This window comes from Symsagittifera roscoffensis, chromosome 3, assembly GCF_963678635.1.
Source record: "Symsagittifera roscoffensis chromosome 3, txSymRosc1.1, whole genome shotgun sequence".
In the NCBI taxonomy this organism is placed as follows: Eukaryota; Metazoa; Xenacoelomorpha; order Acoela; family Convolutidae; genus Symsagittifera; species Symsagittifera roscoffensis.
The window spans coordinates 11761037-11781437 of NC_087064.1; the positions used below are offsets into that span (position 1 = coordinate 11761037).

The 20401-nt window shown below is 36.9% G+C and overlaps 1 protein-coding gene across 1 annotated transcript in view; it reads left to right on the forward strand.

The window, feature by feature from the left end:
• Nucleotides 1–20401, forward strand: part of LOC134841569 (calpain-9-like) — a 39244-nt gene that overhangs the window by 5370 nt on the left and 13473 nt on the right. Inside the window, exons 5-7 of the mRNA XM_063857599.1 lie at nt 150–336; nt 7798–7881; nt 8098–8282. Coding sequence (XP_063713669.1) covers nt 150–336; nt 7798–7881; nt 8098–8282 — 456 coding nt within the window. The remainder of the gene's footprint in view (nt 1–149; nt 337–7797; nt 7882–8097; nt 8283–20401) is intronic.

The following is a 20401-nucleotide window of genomic DNA, read 5'->3' on the forward strand; positions in this document are numbered from 1 at the left end:
AAGGAACCTTTTAAAAACTAAAACACATTTTTCAAGATGAGAAGTATACTCAGCTTTGCAGATTCATTCTTGTTTGTTTTCTTTTCCTCAAATTTTCAAAATACCTAAAGAAAAGAAAAGCTATTTGTTATTTGTTCGTTCGCCTGCAGACTGTTCGGGTGCTATGAGGCCCTGATGGGGGGCTCGATTGAGGAGGGGCTGGCTGACTTCACGGGGGGCATCACAGAACAAGTGGAACTGCATGGGGAGGGGGCGGAGCAGAGTAGTGTGGATGAACTGTACACTATAGTGAAGAAGGCATTCAACAGGAGGTCGCTTATGGGCTGCTCCATACCGGTATGATAAGTGGCAAAAAGTTGCAACAGACAAAATTAGTTATAGTTAATGTCAAATTGTTGGCAAAATCGGTGCGACCTTGAGCAATTTAATCAGTCAAAAGTTGGTTGTTTTTATCCCTCTAAAATTTTGTTGAGCAGTATAAGACGCTAATTTTGAAATAGCTTGCTCATTGTTTCGTTAGAATAAGCATAGTTTTTGATTGAATAAAAAAGTCAAAACGATCCATTTAAAAGGTAGAATTTTGGCACCGAAATTCCCGACATTAACTGCAACATAACAATTAAGGTACAATTCTGAGCAGTTTTTGTTCTCACAATTTTTCGTCAAATTTCAACCCAAAATCAGAAAAAAAAACCGCGTTCAAAGTTTGAAGTTTTGTTTTATTTTGTCCGGATAATTTAATTCAGCACAACTGTTTGTAGCAAAAATTTACAGACTGAAAAAATTCAAAACAGCAAATGATCAGCCTCAAAAAAATTTTATGTAAAAGCTAATTTCTCAGAAAAAATTCAGGTCCCAAGGTTGCTGAAAAAATGAAACTTCATGCAAATATTGTTTGAAGGTGGCCGATTGCTCACTTTGTTTTTTTTCTCTGTTGCAAATTTGCAACCCTTTGTAAAAGATGAACTTAAGTAAAGCAGGCAAAAAAGAAGGAGAGGAAATTTCCCATCCAATACTTACGTAGATTTCAATACCCTACTACTGATCATTCAGGAGAAAAGAGTGAAGAAAATTTGTTTGACGAGCAAAAACGGAAAATAGATTTTAATCCACTGAAGACGCAAAAATGAAGACGCAAAAATAAAATTTAAAAATCAACTCATCTTCTTAGGTCTATTTTTTAAATTTTGCAACTCGATTGGTTTTCTCTGCTTGATAGCAAATAAAATTGATGACTTAACTGGAGTTTAGGTATGATAGAAAAATGTTGGGCAAAATAACGTGAATTTTGGTCAAAATAATGCGATTTTCCTAGAATTAGCTAAAGTACCTTGTTTTTATATAATTGTCTTTTTTTCATTTGATAGTAAAAAAATATCATTTTCATTATATCAAATTCCAGTTCTTTTCTTGGAAACAAATGTTGAACGTTTTGTGCAAATTTTGGAGTTAAAGCCTTCAAAAAACTTTTTAAGCTGAATAATAGGCTAACGTTGATATAACTTGCTCATCAATTGACTCCTTACAAAAAGTTTATTTTTTATTGACAAAAAAATCAAAACGACCCATTTTTAGTGTAATGTTTTGGCATCAAAATTTGCTAAATTATATGCACCCTTAGAATTTTGGTGAAAATTCAGAAAACTTTGTTTCTCTTATTTGTTGATCTGTTCTCAACCCATACAAGAAAACTGCGTTTAAAATTTGTCCGGATAACCTAATTCAGCACGACTTAACATAGCAAGAGTTTACAGACTGAAAAAAATTAAAACTGCCAAAAAATCATTCGATTTTATTTTGGCACGCAACGGCTGATTTTTCAGAAAAAAAGCATGTCTCAAAGATACTGGAAATTTAAAAAATTCTTACAAAATTTGTTCAAAAGCTCTCTGTTGAAGGTGAAATTTGCATTCCTTGGTAAAAGATTAAAAAAGCAGTGCAGGTAGGTATGAAGAATAAATATTTTTCAACCCAGCGCTCACGAAGATTTCATTTCCCGACCACTGATCATTCAGGATAAATGAGCAAAAAAAACTTGTTTGACTACAACAAACGATAATATAGATCAATCATCATAATAATATTAATTTTTTATGCTGGGCAAAACCGAAAAACAATAAAATAAATTCGAAAAAACGGAAAAAAATGGTGTTTCTTTGAACTTTTGCATTTTTTGATATTCTATTGCTGATAGCAACAGAATTCGATGAATTTCCTAGAAATTAGGTTTGATTAAAAAATCTTCGGGCAAAAAAACGTAAACAATGGCCTATGTTTGAGCTGATCATTTCATAGAAACAACTATAGTACCTTGTTTTCGTAAAATGAAATTTATTTCCATTTGATAGCCAAAATAAATGTCGTTTTTTTAAAAACAAAATTCCAATTTTTGGCTTGAAAGTATGTTTTAAAGATTTTGCGTAAAATTTGGAGGCAAACCCTCCCAAAACATTGTTAAGCTGTATAAGAGGCAAAACTTGATGGAACTTTTAGTGTAATGTTTTGGCACCAAAACTTGCTAAAGAGTTTTGGCAAAACTCTAAGACATTTTGGTTGATCCTAACCCATATTAAAAAACCGTTTAAAATTTCAAATTTTGTTTAGTTTTTTTCTTCGAATAATTCATTTCTGCACGATTTACAGACTGAAATAGCAAAAATTTACAGACTGAAATAGATTAAAACAGTAAATGACTTAATTGAAAAAATTCTTGGCTGCAACGGCTAAATTTTTAGAAAAAAACTATGTCTCACGTCTTCTGAAAAATTGCAAAATATAAGAAAATAGTGCCATGAGGTATGAAGAATAACTAGTTTTCATTCCAATACTCACATGGGTTTCAATCCCCTACCACTGATCATTCAGGATAAAATGATGAAAAAAACTTGTTTGACTGCTAAAAAAGTTGTTTGACTGATTTTTCTTTATTTTTCTGGATATGGAATTTAAGTTATACATCAAGTGCAACACTCAAAATGCAACAACAGTAAAGCAAAAAACCAAAAAATCTTTGTCTGTCTTTTTCTTAATTTTAGCTTCGAATTGACATTCTGTGGTTGATAACAACAGATTTTGATGACTTACCTTGAAATTTCATTAAAAAACTTTTTGGTGGCCGATTGCTCACTTTGTTTTTTTTCTCTGTTGCAAATTTGCAACCCTTTGTAAAAGATGAACTTAAGTAAAGCAGGCAAAAAAGAAGGAGAGGAAATTTCCCATCCAATACTTACGTAGATTTCAATACCCTACTACTGATCATTCAGGAGAAAAGAGTGAAGAAAATTTGTTTGACGAGCAAAAACGGAAAATAGATTTTAATCCACTGAAGACGCAAAAATGAAGACGCAAAAATAAAATTTAAAAATCAACTCATCTTCTTAGGTCTATTTTTTAAATTTTGCAACTCGATTGGTTTTCTCTGCTTGATAGCAAATAAAATTGATGACTTAACTGGAGTTTAGGTATGATAGAAAAATGTTGGGCAAAATAACGTGAATTTTGGTCAAAATAATGCGATTTTCCTAGAATTAGCTAAAGTACCTTGTTTTTATATAATTGTCTTTTTTTCATTTGATAGTAAAAAAATATCATTTTCATTATATCAAATTCCAGTTCTTTTCTTGGAAACAAATGTTGAACGTTTTGTGCAAATTTTGGAGTTAAAGCCTTCAAAAAACTTTTTAAGCTGAATAATAGGCTAACGTTGATATAACTTGCTCATCAATTGACTCCTTACAAAAAGTTTATTTTTTATTGACAAAAAAATCAAAACGACCCATTTTTAGTGTAATGTTTTGGCATCAAAATTTGCTAAATTATATGCACCCTTAGAATTTTGGTGAAAATTCAGAAAACTTTGTTTCTCTTATTTGTTGATCTGTTCTCAACCCATACAAGAAAACTGCGTTTAAAATTTGTCCGGATAACCTAATTCAGCACGACTTAACATAGCAAGAGTTTACAGACTGAAAAAAATTAAAACTGCCAAAAAATCATTCGATTTTATTTTGGCACGCAACGGCTGATTTTTCAGAAAAAAAGCATGTCTCAAAGATACTGGAAATTTAAAAAATTCTTACAAAATTTGTTCAAAAGCTCTCTGTTGAAGGTGAAATTTGCATTCCTTGGTAAAAGATTAAAAAAGCAGTGCAGGTAGGTATGAAGAATAAATATTTTTCAACCCAGCGCTCACGAAGATTTCATTTCCCGACCACTGATCATTCAGGATAAATGAGCAAAAAAAACTTGTTTGACTACAACAAACGATAATATAGATCAATCATCATAATAATATTAATTTTTTATGCTGGGCAAAACCGAAAAACAATAAAATAAATTCGAAAAAACGGAAAAAAATGGTGTTTCTTTGAACTTTTGCATTTTTTGATATTCTATTGCTGATAGCAACAGAATTCGATGAATTTCCTAGAAATTAGGTTTGATTAAAAAATCTTCGGGCAAAAAAACGTAAACAATGGCCTATGTTTGAGCTGATCATTTCATAGAAACAACTATAGTACCTTGTTTTCGTAAAATGAAATTTATTTCCATTTGATAGCCAAAATAAATGTCGTTTTTTTAAAAACAAAATTCCAATTTTTGGCTTGAAAGTATGTTTTAAAGATTTTGCGTAAAATTTGGAGGCAAACCCTCCCAAAACATTGTTAAGCTGTATAAGAGGCAAAACTTGATGGAACTTTTAGTGTAATGTTTTGGCACCAAAACTTGCTAAAGAGTTTTGGCAAAACTCTAAGACATTTTGGTTGATCCTAACCCATATTAAAAAACCGTTTAAAATTTCAAATTTTGTTTAGTTTTTTTCTTCGAATAATTCATTTCTGCACGATTTACAGACTGAAATAGCAAAAATTTACAGACTGAAATAGATTAAAACAGTAAATGACTTAATTGAAAAAATTCTTGGCTGCAACGGCTAAATTTTTAGAAAAAAACTATGTCTCACGTCTTCTGAAAAATTGCAAAATATAAGAAAATAGTGCCATGAGGTATGAAGAATAACTAGTTTTCATTCCAATACTCACATGGGTTTCAATCCCCTACCACTGATCATTCAGGATAAAATGATGAAAAAAACTTGTTTGACTGCTAAAAAAGTTGTTTGACTGATTTTTCTTTATTTTTCTGGATATGGAATTTAAGTTATACATCAAGTGCAACACTCAAAATGCAACAACAGTAAAGCAAAAAACCAAAAAATCTTTGTCTGTCTTTTTCTTAATTTTAGCTTCGAATTGACATTCTGTGGTTGATAACAACAGATTTTGATGACTTACCTTGAAATTTCATTAAAAAACTTTTTGGGAAAAAAGTTATAAATTATGGCCTATGTTTTAGTTGATCTTTTCAAAGAAATAACCATAATACCTTGTTTTTCTATAAATAATATTGGTTTTTCTTATTAGTAGCTAAAAGATGTTGTTTTTTTACATCAATTTCGAAATCTTTGCTTGGAACTACGCTGTGCGTCACATTGTTTTATACCATCTTAATTTATGTAATTTCATCAATTCAACGCAAAAGTAAACCAAATTTTTTCGCACCACTTCGGTAATGTTCAAAAAAAATTAGTAAGAAACTTTAATTCAAATTCTCGTAACACATGATAATAAACGACTATGCAGCGATGAGAATAGAGTTTTAACATATTCAGAAGTATGCGAGTTCATGTGATCTACGGCTTCAAAAACTCTTTCTTCCAGTTCTCGTTTGTCTTTCGGTTGCGGACAATCAAAATTTCTTGACCTCAACAAGCCTTAAACGTTTTCTATAATGTTATAATGATGAGGTCCGGGCTCCTGCTGGGCCAAGCTAGAAGATCAATTCCCGTCTCCTCAAAAAAATCCGTACTTTTTTTTTGAAACAAGAATACTGCAATTGATCATCGGGGAGAGTGTCTCTCATTAAAGGGATGGCAACGTCTTTCATAAGCTTGATATAGGTGCCCAAACTTATTCGACCAGATAACATTTTGATTAAAATGTGACCGGTCGAAAAAATGATACCCGAGAATATTAGGGAACCACCCCCACATTGACGTTGATTGAGGCACACTTGATAATTTTCCTCCATCCAGGAACACCAGTTGTCGGGTCCGTCTAGGTTAGATTTTTTTTCATCCGTAAAGACGACTTCATCCCAGTTTTTTTGGTTTAGTCAACCATCCAGTGCAGAGGCGTACTCGATTTTCTTTCTGCATTTTGGTCAAAACAATCGTAAGCTTTGCATTTTTGTACCTATACCTCATTCCTGATAAGGCCCGATGAACCGTTCTTTTGCTGATTTTGGGGGCTGTCTCCCTCAGGACTTTTGAGGCTGTCAATCTTTTTTTGCGTTTTTTCAGTAGAGCAATGCATCGTTTTTTACACAGTTTTTTGAAACCAAGGGTCACTTGCTTGGGTTCCCGCTTTGCTTTCACTCTTGCGTAGTCATTCTTGATCATACACTGGACTGTTGATTTTGGTAAATTCAGTGCTTGACTGATTCGGCAATTTGAAAAACCATTTGCATGTTTTTCTTTCGCTATTTCGATAATCTCGCGTGAGTGCATGTCAAACACTGACTTTCAATCATATTAGGACAGGTACCTGCTATATCAATCGTAAACAGAACCATTTGCGCGCAATTCGTGACATTTTTCAACAAAACCCTTCGGGTACGAAAAAATTTGGCCAACTTTTGTCTTATAACAAGTGTTTACCATGTATTAAGGTGGTACGAAAAATTATGACGCGGAGTGTGTATTTAAACATTTTGCGCAAATTCTGGAGGTTTTACCCTTCTGAAACTTTGTCGAGCTGTATAAGAGGCTAACTTTGATTTTTCTTGCTCATCATTTGACTCATTACAAAACGTGTATTTTTTATTGACTTATAAAATCAAAACGACCCATTCTAAGGCAAAGTTTTGGCACCAAAATTTGCAAAACGAATTGAACCATTTTATTGACATTCTCTGGATAATAGCAACAGAATTTGATGACTTAACTGGTAATTAAACTTAATAGAAAAAGTTTTTGGGCAAAAAACAAAAAAATGGCCTATGTTTTAGTTGATAATGTCAAAGAACTAACTATAGTACCTTTTTTCAATCATAGTACCTTTTTTCAATCATAATACCTTTTTTACAAACTATTTTTCTTCGGATCAAAACTGGGTTACGCTCGCTGATTTCAGGCTTAATTAACTTTCAAGCTTATCAAAAAAATCAATTTTAGTTGATAATCAAATAAAATTTAATTGCTAAAATGTGATCAAACTTGCTTCAAAAGTGTATGTTTCTATGATTTCACAGTTTCTATAACTATTTTTATTTTAAGGAAAGCGTTAGTGAACTTTTTGATGATGCGTTTTCAAGTTGCCCAGTAAATAAATGAAAAAATTTCATAATTGCTTCGCTCGAACTCTGATAAGGTGGAAAGATGATACATCCTGATTGCAGCTTTTAAGCTCAATTCGCGAGTTTTCAAATGTATGTCAAAATTGTAGCAAATAGTTTTCTGAAAATCAAGTACCAAAAAATTGTCATTAAACTTTTAATTTTTATTTGGAAAAACCCCTCAATAGAGTCTCTCAATATGTTCTTCGACATTTCACTGTTGAGTTGCTGTCTCTTTTTTTTTTATTTGAGTAAATTGTCAGTTTTAGCGGCAAATAAACCCCGTTTTTTCTCGAAACTCCAAAATGGGAGCTGGGCGTTATTTTCCTTGAATTACATTTGGTTCGAGTCTAATTAGAAACTGTTTTTAAGTTTGGATCCATGAGGTTATTTTGCTTTCAGGTCAATTCGAGACAGGAGATGGAATCCAAATTGGACAATGGACTCATCAGAGGTCACGCATATAGCATAACAGGACTGGTAGAGGTCAGGCTTCCACTTAGTAGTAGAAAAAATGGCTCTTTATTTTTTTTGGGATGGGGGGCTTTTTTAAAAAATTTTTTAGATGAGTTTAATTGTTTAATTGTCAAATTTGGTTTCCAGAAATAAAACATTATTTTTTGAAGTTAGAATCATAAAAAATGAAGTTAAATAAACTGGAGCTGCTGGAGCTAAGTCAAAGTTCAGCTTCTTGTGTTGCAGTTGGAGAGACGAACGGGGGGAGGGAGAGGGGGGAGGACAGATGTGAAGTTGATCAGGGTGCGCAACCCGTGGGGGGAGAAGGAGTGGACGGGGGCGTGGAGTGATGCCTCCCCCGAGTGGAGGTCCATTTCGGAGAGAGAGAAGCAACAGTTGGATCTCGTGTCGGATGAGGACGGCGAATTCTGGTTAGTCTGGAATTAAAAATGAGGTTTTTAATGTGATGATAATCAATCATATTGCAACGAACGCCAAATTGTCGGTTAGCAACATCCTTTCCGGCCACCGAATCTGCAAGGAGCTAATTAATCTAAAACTGCGCGTTTTGCCGTCAGAAACCGTTTTCACTATGTTCAACTCTTAGAGCTGTTCCAAAAATCTATTTAGTTTATTTAATTTATTCAAAGGTAAAAATGTTGCCAAAAAGCACCAGGTGATATTTCATAGCAAACAACAATTCGTCGCAAACAGAATAGCGGCAGTTCTAGGATAGGTACTTTTATCAGCATATTTGCATAGTAATTCTATGAATAGTTCCATATCGAATCACACACCCGCCAAAACATGGCCGTTTGGTTGTAGTGCATTGCCAAATCTATTTTTTTTTTCAAATTATCCTCTTAATAATTTTAAATTTTATTGCGACGACTATCGCTTTTTGCAGTGCTACTGATATTCATCTGCGACCATTATTCATTCTCGCTACTCGACTTATATTCATTCTCGCTGCATGGATAGTAGTAAATTTTTTTTCAAAAACAAGCATAACCAGTTGCTGTGCAAAAATAGCATAGATTGTTTCAATGACAGTAATCCAACTGTAGCAAAAAAAGAAAACAAGGAAATTTTTTGAAAATCCAAAGTGTATGTTATCCATACGGATACAGTAGGTACCGATATGAACTGATATCCATTCGGATATATTAGAACTATGTCTACCTAAGACAGTATATCCATCTTGAGTGCTAACCATATATACTTATGTAAACTGAACTATATAGAAGTCTGATCTAAATTAAGTACCTATTAAACCTAACACCATATTCAATAGTTATTTATGAGTCTCTGTCTCTCTCATGATTTCGAGGTCAGATTCGAATCAGACTTAACTTTCGTAACTGAATTTAAGTTGTTCTCTATCTCTTCGTATTCTATTCTCAGTTAGCGATCAAGCATTGACTTTGACTACATAGATTACACACTGTATACCTCACCCAACGGTTGAGGGTATAACATGGCGCAGCCAGCACTTACAACAAAAAACCCACTCGGCATTGCCCCATTCTGGCAAAAAGCCTCGGCGGAACCGCCAACAGAGTGGGAGAAGTGGAACCAGCAACTCTACTTAGGAATTGTCGCAAAAGATGGCATAAACCTGCAAAAGTTATTACGAGATCCACCTGCAGTGAGAAAACCGCAAGAACCCGGTTATGAACTCCCTATAGAAGGGGAAACTCAAGCACAAACCAGGGACAGGAACATTCGTAACCAAGAAAAAAAGATACAATGGGACAACCAATGTGCACAACTGGACAACTTGGGACCCACCGTGGATGGAATACCATGGGAGGAAGCCGACATAAAAGTCAGAAGCTACATTTACCTAAGTCTTGGTAACGAAGGTCAAAGACGCCTAAACCAACACTATCCAGACATAAAGATACAAGAAATATCAACGAGAGCATTCTGGAATCGATTGGAACACCTTTTCATTAAAGACCGTAATGTTACATTTGATAGATACGAGGCCTTCACAAGAAAGCAGAATAAAACAGAAACGCTGGAACAGTTCCACTGCGGGCTCACTGAATTGGTCATAAAAGGAAACTTCAAATGTCCCAATTGCAACAATAGCACATTAGAAACAGAGATTATTCGAGATTTATTCACAGCGAATATGACAAATGATGAAGTACAAAAATATCTACTAGCCGAGACCAAATCCCCAGAGCAAGCGTTTGAATACGCCATACGCAGAGAAAAAGGGTTGGAAAATCAAATCCAAATCCGCAAGCAGGGTTCCACGACTAATCCTTTTCAACAAACGGGTATAAAAACAGAACCAGTTGGGTTCATTCAAAGAAGAGGAGGGGACCCGTACCGTAATAACAGAAGAGGAAACAATAGCGGTCGAGGACAAACACAGCGGGGAAGCTCGCAACGACAAAACAGAGACAGAAAGCAATCTTGTTTTAAGTGCGGTAATCCGTTCGGACCCGGTCACCTCCAACAATGTCCAGCAAAAGACAAGATTTGCAATAAGTGCACAAAAAGAGGACACTACGCACGACTCTGCAACTCTTCCAATGTTAATGCTATCAGCGAAGAAGCAAATCTCAAAGCGAATGTCCAGGACACCGACATAGCAGCGTATGTCGACTATCTCCAGGCAGGGGATGTCGTCCCGGGATGGGAATTCATAAATCCAGATGACAACAGCGTAAATGCGGTACACTACGAAGAAGAAACGGCAGGAAACTTAACAACAAACGACTTAATAGGACACCTTATTCGAGTTAAAATTGGGACGAACAGCATTACCTTCATTGCAGACACAGGATCCCCAACATCGTTTGTAAATAACAAAACAGCGGTCATATTAGAAAATACGGTGCCACGAACTCGACGTATTCAGCTCAACCAAAATGACGAGGCAAATAGAATGGTCTGCTACAACGGTTACAAAATCCCTGCGTTCGGCAGGCTGATTGCCCCTATAGAATCAGGAGGGTGGACAATCAACACAGCGCCATTCGTGGTGGTTGATGATAAACGAGCAAACATCCTGGGTCGCAATTTGCTCCCGCAACTAGGCATTCACCTTCAACAGGAAAAACCAACTGGTAAGTCAATCAATTACATTACAGATCCAGAACAATCAGACACGGCCATCACAAACTGGGTTAAAACAACATACCCAGGGTTGTGCACTCGTATCGGCCGATCTAAAAACCATGAAGTTCATACGAAATTTTTACATGACTTCAAGGCACTTCAACAAAAGGGCCGCCGAATCCCGATTCATATTCAGGAAAAAGTTGAACAAGAACTTAAATCTTTAATTGACCAAGGCCATATCGTGAAGCTCGACAGTTGTAGCGACAAACAATTTATTAGTCCAATCGTTATCACGGTAAAGAAAGATCAGTCAATCAAGTTAGCCATGGACTCAAAACAAATCAACAAAGCGATACATAAAAATAAGTATCAGATGCCTAACATCGACGTTCTGCTCGACAATGTGGCACAATCAGTTCAGGAGGGAAATGGCAAACCAGGCACAACATATTTTTCTACCATCGATCTCCGATATGCATATAGCCAATTGAAATTAGATGAAAAAACTAAAACGCAGTGTAACTTTAGTATAATCGGTGGACAAGCGACGGGAACCTATCAGTTCCAAACAGGATTTTACGGGCTCACGGACATGCCCGCAGAATTCCAGAAAGCCATTGACCTAACGTTAAACAACGAAAAAGATACTTTCGCGTTTCTAGATGATATATTAATTATATCTCACGGAACAAAAGAACAACACATGGAAAAACTGAAAAAAGTATTAGATAAACTGGATCAGGAAAATATGGCGATTTCTTTAAACAAATGCAAATTCGGCTGTAAAGAGGTCGAATGGCTGGGATTCATAATAAATGAATACGGGACAATACCAATGCACAAGAAAACCGAAGCGATCACTAATCTACAACACCCTAAAACCTTCAAACAACTAAAAAGTTTTATGGGTTCGATTCATCATCTAAATAAATTCATACCCAACCTGGCACAAATGTGCACACCATTAAGGCCGCTCTTATCATCTTCTTCTAAATTTCACTATGTTTGGAACCAAGAACATGAAAAGGCATTTCAGACAATCCTGACAGCGGTGCGAAACATCACAGAAAATCGTCACTTTGTGAGCAACCGAGAAACACGGATAGTCTGTGACGCCAGCCGCGAGGGTATAGGAGCTGCTCTCGAACAGGAAACTCCAGACGGATGGGGTACGGTGGCGTACGCGTCCAGATTCCTAAATGCATGTGAAAATAAATATTCAGTAAATGAATTGGAACTCCTAGCTGCGGTATGGGCTATTGATCATTTTAAATATTATCTGTATGGCCGCCGCTTTACACTAATTACTGATCATCAAGCTTTGGTTAGTGCCCTAAATAGCAATAAAAGTAATAAAACTTATCAAAGTCGCCTAACCAGATGGATTGACCGTCTTATTCCATTCGATTTTGACATCAAACACCTTTCCGGCAGTAAAATGGGCTTAATAGACTATATTTCGCGCCATCCGGTAGGAAAACCACAACCTCCCGCATATTGGGATGAACATTTTGTTGTCGCACTCATAGACGATTTCATTTCTTGCCTGGAATTTCAAGACAGCACTATAGCTAATATCGAAATGATTGAAAATCCATACGGATTTCTAAGCACATTACAGCTCGACCGGAACGAAAACTTTAATCGTTCGCTTTCGCACACAAAAGAAACACATTTCACTGTTAATGATCATTCTCTCTCAAACAGTCACTCTCCGTCACGATCAAAATTTTCAAATTTCTCTCAATCAAATCGAAACATTTCAAACTATAGTCCGGATAATTCAAACATTTGCCACCAGCCTTCAACAAATCAATTACGTAAAGAAGAAATAGCAAGTAGTCATCAACAACAACAAGTGTATTTTAATTCAACATATATTAACCCAGCCGCTAACAACATGAGCCGCCAATTGCAGACAGGAATGTCATTACCCCCTTTCAAAAGAATCATGAGGAAATGCCACAGCGGCCAACAGACTACTTTATCGTTTCCACCTGCTAAACATACGTCATTCGCTGAAATGCCCGTAGAACCAGGCCAATCCACACTGTCCTTTAGCGATGTTCGTCATCAAGTAATTCCCTCACAAGATAGCTTCACATTCGTCAGGAAATCAGATCAGCTATGCCAAACGGACCCAGAGGAACAAACGGAGTGTCAAGCAATCTCAATGGAGGACGAAGATGTGCCCCTCTTCCGAAAGAATCTCAGAAAGGCACTGGACGTGGATTTCATTGCGGCCGCCACAAAACGCGACAGAAACCTCCAGCCTCTGATCAACATGATCAGAAACCAAAAGTGGGAACAAATAAAAGCCTGTTACGGCCCTTATTTTTATAACGTGCGCGACCGTTTGTCAGTCCGAGACAATGTGCTACTCTATGACGACAGAGTACTAATCCCGAAACAACTTAGACAGATTGTATTGGACTCAATTCACTTAACCCACCCAGGACAAGGCAGTATGTTAGAAGCTGCCAAACATATTTGGTATCCATACCTCCACCGGGACATAGTGACGGCAGCACAGAATTGCAAGGAGTGCCGCACCAAAGGTAAGAACCTTCGGGTGATCTCCGGGAAAAAACACTATACTAGTCTTGACGCCGTAGTAGAACCGAACGAGGAAATCCAGCTGGATTTTGCTGGACCGCTACCGGATGAGAACGATAAAGACGTGTACATTCTGGTCGGGGTAGATAGGTTCTCGCGATTCACATACGCAAAAGTAGTAGCGAATAACAAAGCAGACACAATCATAAGATTTATGCAAACACATTTGGTCAACCAAGGGGTACCAAGAAATATCCGGTGCGACCAAGCTCAAGGGTTTCGGGCTAAGAAATTTATGATCTACTGCAAAAGCAATAACATTAAATTAATATTTGCTCCAGTGGATGACCATCGCTCCATGGGCATGGTGGAAAGACTAATAAGAACTCTGAAAACTCGTCTCTCTATAATGAAGATAGATAAGAATAACACACCATACAAACTAGCGTCAGATGTGGCGGAATTAATCAAAACACTGCGCATTACCCCACACGCCACAACAAAAATTACACCGTTTGAGGCGCACTATGGGCGTAAATCAAACACACCATTAACTAATATTTGCACTACACCTAAAATTTCTAATCTATCATGGGAAAATACAAAACTTTCGTGCCTAGATGAGAAGATGCTTACAAAATCCGCCCTCACGCCTGAGGCCATCTGGAATAGGGATCTCAATAGCGAGGATGAGCTCAGTGTTGTGTACAAACAGACATATCTTCCTGAACCCTCTTACGAACCAGCAGGACCATCGTCACAGGTGGTAGGAACCAGTACCCCAGGACACACAATCCCTAAACGGGCCATCCCTGAGACAACGAAAGAGCAAACGAAACAAACGCAACGGAAACAACCCTTACTGTCGGACACAGACAACGATGAACTGTTCGACCAGGCCCTGCTACGTAAATTCCCAATAGGTGCGCACCTTCCACTTAATAATATACCCTATGATTTACAAAAGGTTTAACGGTCGTTTCTCGCCGAAAACCCCAAAAATGACATAGCAAATATTAGAACACGAAAACCAATTCGGTGGCTTACACAACAAGAAAAACAAAGAATCGAAAGAGCTCCCTTGGTGTTCCTAAAAGATCGGTTTAAAGGACCCCAAAACACCATAGATCCGGTGTTAGGAAAACGCATTGAACAGGTAGCGCGAAAATCGGGCACCATAGCACGCAAAACAAAAAATCCTGGGGTGTTTGGGCCACAATTCAAAATCATCGAAAACGGGTCAATAATTAATTATTCCCCACACACTGCATGGGTCCGGGAAGACGGAAAGCAACCAAGGGTCATAAGACACGACGGTCTAGCTTTTTTACCTGATCCACGGGTGTATGGAAAGTGTCGACCGGCACAATTAAAGGATTTCGTAGCGTATAAACACTTACCAAGAGCAAAATCCCGTATTTTAGACACAGAACCCAAACAGTGTGAACCAACTGGCTCGAAAAACCCGAAGAAGAAAATACAACAAGGAAACCCGGCGGGTAACACCTCAACGCCAACAAGCCCAAAACGAAAACCGCCCAAAAATGTCGAAGAACTTATTCGACAAACGACCAACAGAAGGAAATTAGGACATGATCGGATTCACAGAACGAACCCCACAACCTCAAAAGCCCCCACGAGGAAAATCCAGACAGCGATAACTAGAAACTTAAAATCACCGAGCCGAAAAGGACAAGGTAGTCCAAATAAAACGCGCAAGGAGGAAAACAAGACCGTCGAATTTGACTGCGATACATCAATCTCCATCTCATCCGACGACTCAATCATTCAAGACTTGAGACCAGCAACACACATGCCACCAGCCAAAAAACTAGATCGAAAAAATACGCCACCCCAAGACACAAATGAGAGTACCAAATCAAAGGATACAGTTCCATGCCGTCGATCCACAAGAACTAAAACAAGCGCCCTGGCCCTAAAATTCGGAAATGCAATCCCGATCAACAAAATTGCCGGAAGTAATTCCGACACTGAAGTATGTCTCATAACGGTGCAACAGGATAAAAGAGAACCAACGGGCCAAATTGTCACTGTTCACGAATCCTCAACTGATATAGAGTGCATAGAAATTGATTCAAGGGACAAAGCATCAAGCCAATCCTCTGAGAAAACACCCGAGCAGCTGAGAGTTACAGCATCCGGCGAGGGAACAGGCGGCCCACTCGAAGCGGAATACGAGCCTACCAATACAGTGAAAACACCGACCCAGTTATCCACACATACGCCGTCCCCACGGAGTAGTCCAAGAGCAGAATTAGATACGTCATCTACGTCAATTGGCCTAAATGACCCACAACAACGACCGATAAGCTCACGTTACGTCATTGACAGACCTAACGAAGCGACATGCTCACCGGACAAATCCTTCATCGAAAACTTCAATGATGCAATGAAAATTCTGCAGTCCATCTCTCCGCCCAAAAATTCAATGACCTTTCAACGGGAATACGAGATACAAGAACGATCTAAACGCCCAAGTAAACAGGACAACTATAACAAGCCAGGCACTCCACAGACATCATCGGAACGAAACTCTCAACAGATATCTCAAGTACCTTTGAATGAAAACGACCCCAAATCACAAAAAGACGCTGCGGACGATATAAAGAATATATGAGATGTATTCTTCATATAAGAAAAAGGGGAATGTTATCCATACGGATACAGTAGGTACCGATATGAACTGATATCCATTCGGATATATTAGAACTATGTCTACCTAAGACAGTATATCCATCTTGAGTGCTAACCATATATACTTATGTAAACTGAACTATATAGAAGTCTGATCTAAATTAAGTACCTATTAAACCTAACACCATATTCAATAGTTATTTATGAGTCTCTGTCTCTCTCATGATTTCGAGGTCAGATTCGAATCAGACTTAACTTTCGTAACTGAATTTAAGTTGTTCTCTATCTCTTCGTATTCTATTCTCAGTTAGCGATCAAGCATTGACTTTGACTACATAGATTACACAGTGTATACCTCACCCAACGGTTGAGGGTATAACAGTGTAGATGGTGGCACGGGGTCCAATTAGAGCATAATTTACACCATGGGGTGATTATAAACAAATTGAACACAACGCAGTTAAATTCAGGGGCGGAGTTAGGGAGAAGGGCGGACGCAATTTTTTGGTCAAAATTTTCCAAAAAAATGCCTAAAAACGCTTTTTTGGCAAGTTTTTTCAAAAATTTGCCTACTGCGCAGAAAATTTTGTCAAAATAGAATCTCTATAGTGATTTGGTAGTGTTCAGAAAATGAATTTGGTTGACTTAAAAAAAAGGTCGATAAAATTTTTTAAAAATTTTTGAAAATCCACCCCCCCCCTTCTCGAGAAAATCCTAGTTTCGCCTCTGGTGAAATTAGATCGAAACTTCATTTTTGTTGCTCATTCATAAGTTTAAAGAAGTCAGAAAAAGCAAAAACCAAAGAAAATCTGAAAAACACTGCTCGTATCAGGGCGAAGCCTTGAATGTTCCGACTGCCTTTTAAGGTTTATGGAGCAGTAATAACATAAAAAATTAAATGTAATAAAAATAAAATGAATTTTTTTCTAAACTTTGAGATTTTTTTGTGAAAATCATTCCCCCACACGCCATATGAAGTACAAAGTGATAGATTGTGCTCGTATTAACAAATCAATTATTGCATATAAGCTTCCTTGAACCAATTTGGAACGATTTATAAGAGGATTAAATCTCGCTTACGCGTTAATAGCGCGAAATATGTCGCGCGTTAATTGTCCCAAATTGGCCAAAATAGCAACCTCAAACCCCCATAACTTTACGAAAAATGATCACAGGTGAAATATCTTTTCAAATTTAAGCTTAGGACAACAATAGCTTTTGAATGATGTCAATAAATTCCGTCAAAAATGGCTAGTTAAAAAGTCGAAATTTTTCTGAAGAAAAAAACCCACCCGAACACAAATATTCCGTTACTTTTGTTATGAAAGTCGGAACAAAAATTTTTCTCGACATTAATTTTTTTTGAATCGGAATCACCACTATCAACCCTACCAGCAAGTTTTTTTTTGCTTAAGCTTGGGCGAGAAAAATCATGATAATTATGAACAAAGAATATTGCGTAACATATTCAAGCGCGCCAAATATGTAGTCCATCATTCATCATTTGTTAAATCAACCTACTTCGGCTAATGACGGTCCAATTTTTTTCAATCTAATGATCTGTTCTTCAATTGAAAACATTAAAGAAACTTTTCCAGTTTTGTGTGTCAAAATTCTTCAAATCTTGTTTCAAGTTTTTAGATACCAAAATGGGTTAAAATTTCAGCACTGCAAATTCATTTACAAGAAAATACTCTAGCGTTTTTGTACCATTACATCAGTTATTTTTGTTTTATAGCATTTCAGCTTTTGATTTCAGTTAGGCTGGTGTTCAATTTCAAATATTGCTCCAGATTTTTGTTTCCTTAATCAAAAATATCAATTTTTGATCTTTGGTCAGGGTTCTGTTTTTCCAACTCTAATTATGTCAGAAGCATTCCAGCAACCAAATGGGAAAGACTTTTGATATAAAGTTTTTTTTTGTTTGACACTTCACCAGTTGAAGTTTTTCGATGAGCTGAGTCTTGATTACTATTAGAGGCCGCTTAGTCATTTTGAGTCTTGAATCGACTTTCAACAAGTTTCAATGAGTATTCTCAATTTTGTTTGAGCTGTTAAATTCAATTATTCAGATATATTTTCAGCAGAGTAAATAATCGTTCTAATAAACTCAATCAATTTCTTTTTTTTTAGTACTGAGGTGTTATTGCCTAAATGATTTGATAATAGATCTTTTCCTATTTTTCATTCAAAAGGCTAAAGCAGATGTTTCAGGGTTGATCTTAATCAGGGCAAAGCTCTTTATGTTTTGACTGCCCTATTTTTGGGCTCCAATAGTTTTTGATAATTTTATTGATTAATTAAAAATGTTGGACAATCACTATCAAAAGTCGGTGGCAGGACAATCTACCTATTCGACAAATTACCCTATACCATTCTACCCTATGCCATTATACCCTACATACTAATATACCTTATACTAATCCGCCCTATATACCAATCTACCCAGTGTCGCTTTGCCGAAAAATAAAAAAATCTTTCGAAAAGCTAATTAGAATCGGAAAGATAACAGCACGTGTTAATTCATTTGAGTCCAATTTTTTAAACTCAATTTGAAATTTCCACTTAAGGTAATTATTTTTTAAAATCAATCGCAATTTTAGCCTCAAAATCTACAATTTGTCGCAATCAACAGGTTTTATTCTCCAATTTTTAATATCAAGAACAAAAATGAAACAAAAACTACCTAATTATATCAGTTTTCCTTGGAATGAAATTTACCAAAATGAGTCAAGTTTCTTGCGTTCTATCCCAACAGAATCGGAGATCGCTTGTAATTGATGGCCATAAATTTACCAAAAAACAAGAAAAAAAGAATGGAAACATTCACTAGAAGTGTTCAAAGTGGGGGTCCCATAAATGCAAAACAACGGCAATAACCCGAGATAACGATCAAATTTCCTGTAGAAAAGAACACACCCACGAAGTTTTCCCTGGTCGTTCAGATGCAAGATTTCTCGTGTAGAAAATGAAACAGAACACCAAAACTCAGGAAGCACCAGTAAATAGCATCAATATAGCAATTTGCCTGCAATCTGTGTACAAAAAAGAGCCGTTCAGTTAGCTCTTCTTGCCAGTCGGGAAAAATGGGGCCCTGGATCAAAAGAAGGTAAATAGGAGACCCAGGGTGCTTCGAAATGTCGATAGACATTTTGAGGCATCGAAGCAACACGAGGATTTTTGCGTCTTCGATAGTAGGATTGAAGATCCAGAAAGGTTGCTAATTTTTGGAGATCGCGACAAAATGCAGAGTTTTATTTTACATCGAGATGTTTGGTTGTGCAACGAAACATTCAGAATTTGCCCTATTCAATTTTTATCATCTTAACACCATCCACAGTCAACTCGCTAGATTTTACCACTCTGCATTTATGCATTGTTGCCAAAGAAAAGAGAGCACACAAACAAAAAGCTACTGACGGAGTTATCAGCCATCACCAAAAACACCGAGCCTCACCGCATTCTCCTCGATTTTCAACGGGCAGCACTAAAACCTTTCGCTTGTCATCATAACCGAGCATTGCTTAAAGGATGATTTTTTAACGAAGCGGAAAATAAAAGAAGCGGGCCTAAAACTTTTGTATGAGACATATCATAATTTCAAATTGTCAATGCGCCTTATTCCAGCTCTAAGTTTTTTACCAGTTGAAATGGTCACTGCTGCTTTCTTGTTTTTGAGGAGATCGAAAAAGTTTCTGACAAAGTTGATCTCGACAAAAACATCACTGAAATACTTTATGAGGTAGCCTCATACTTCCAACGCACCTACGTCAAAGGCGAAATCATCGGATGGAATCCTCGCTAACCTGTCTTTCCGGAAAACTTTTGAAATAATTCTCATTAAGGGACTGCCGTATTAATAAGGACAACAAATGCTGTAGACAGCTGGCATCTTGGCGTTGCTACTCTTTTTGAAGGAAACCACCCATCCATTCACACCTTTCTGTGGCAAATCAAATTGGATGCTGTCAATCAAAAACTCAATATAATGAAAGCAGTGGAGGGGGGGGGGGGGGGAGGGAACAGCAACTCCAGTCGCAAGAACTACAGGGGGTTGAATGAGAAAGTGAAATGATCTGCTACAATTTTAATGAAGATTCTATTTTAACATATTCTTGTACTCTCTCGCGCAATTAAATCATTCCTAATTCTGTTAGTATTATCAAACTTTGTGAATTTTTCAAAAATCCATTTGATTTTCTGAAAAAAAGAGGTTCCTATGGCCGTAGAGGGTTGATAATTTGGAATGTAGTAGAGG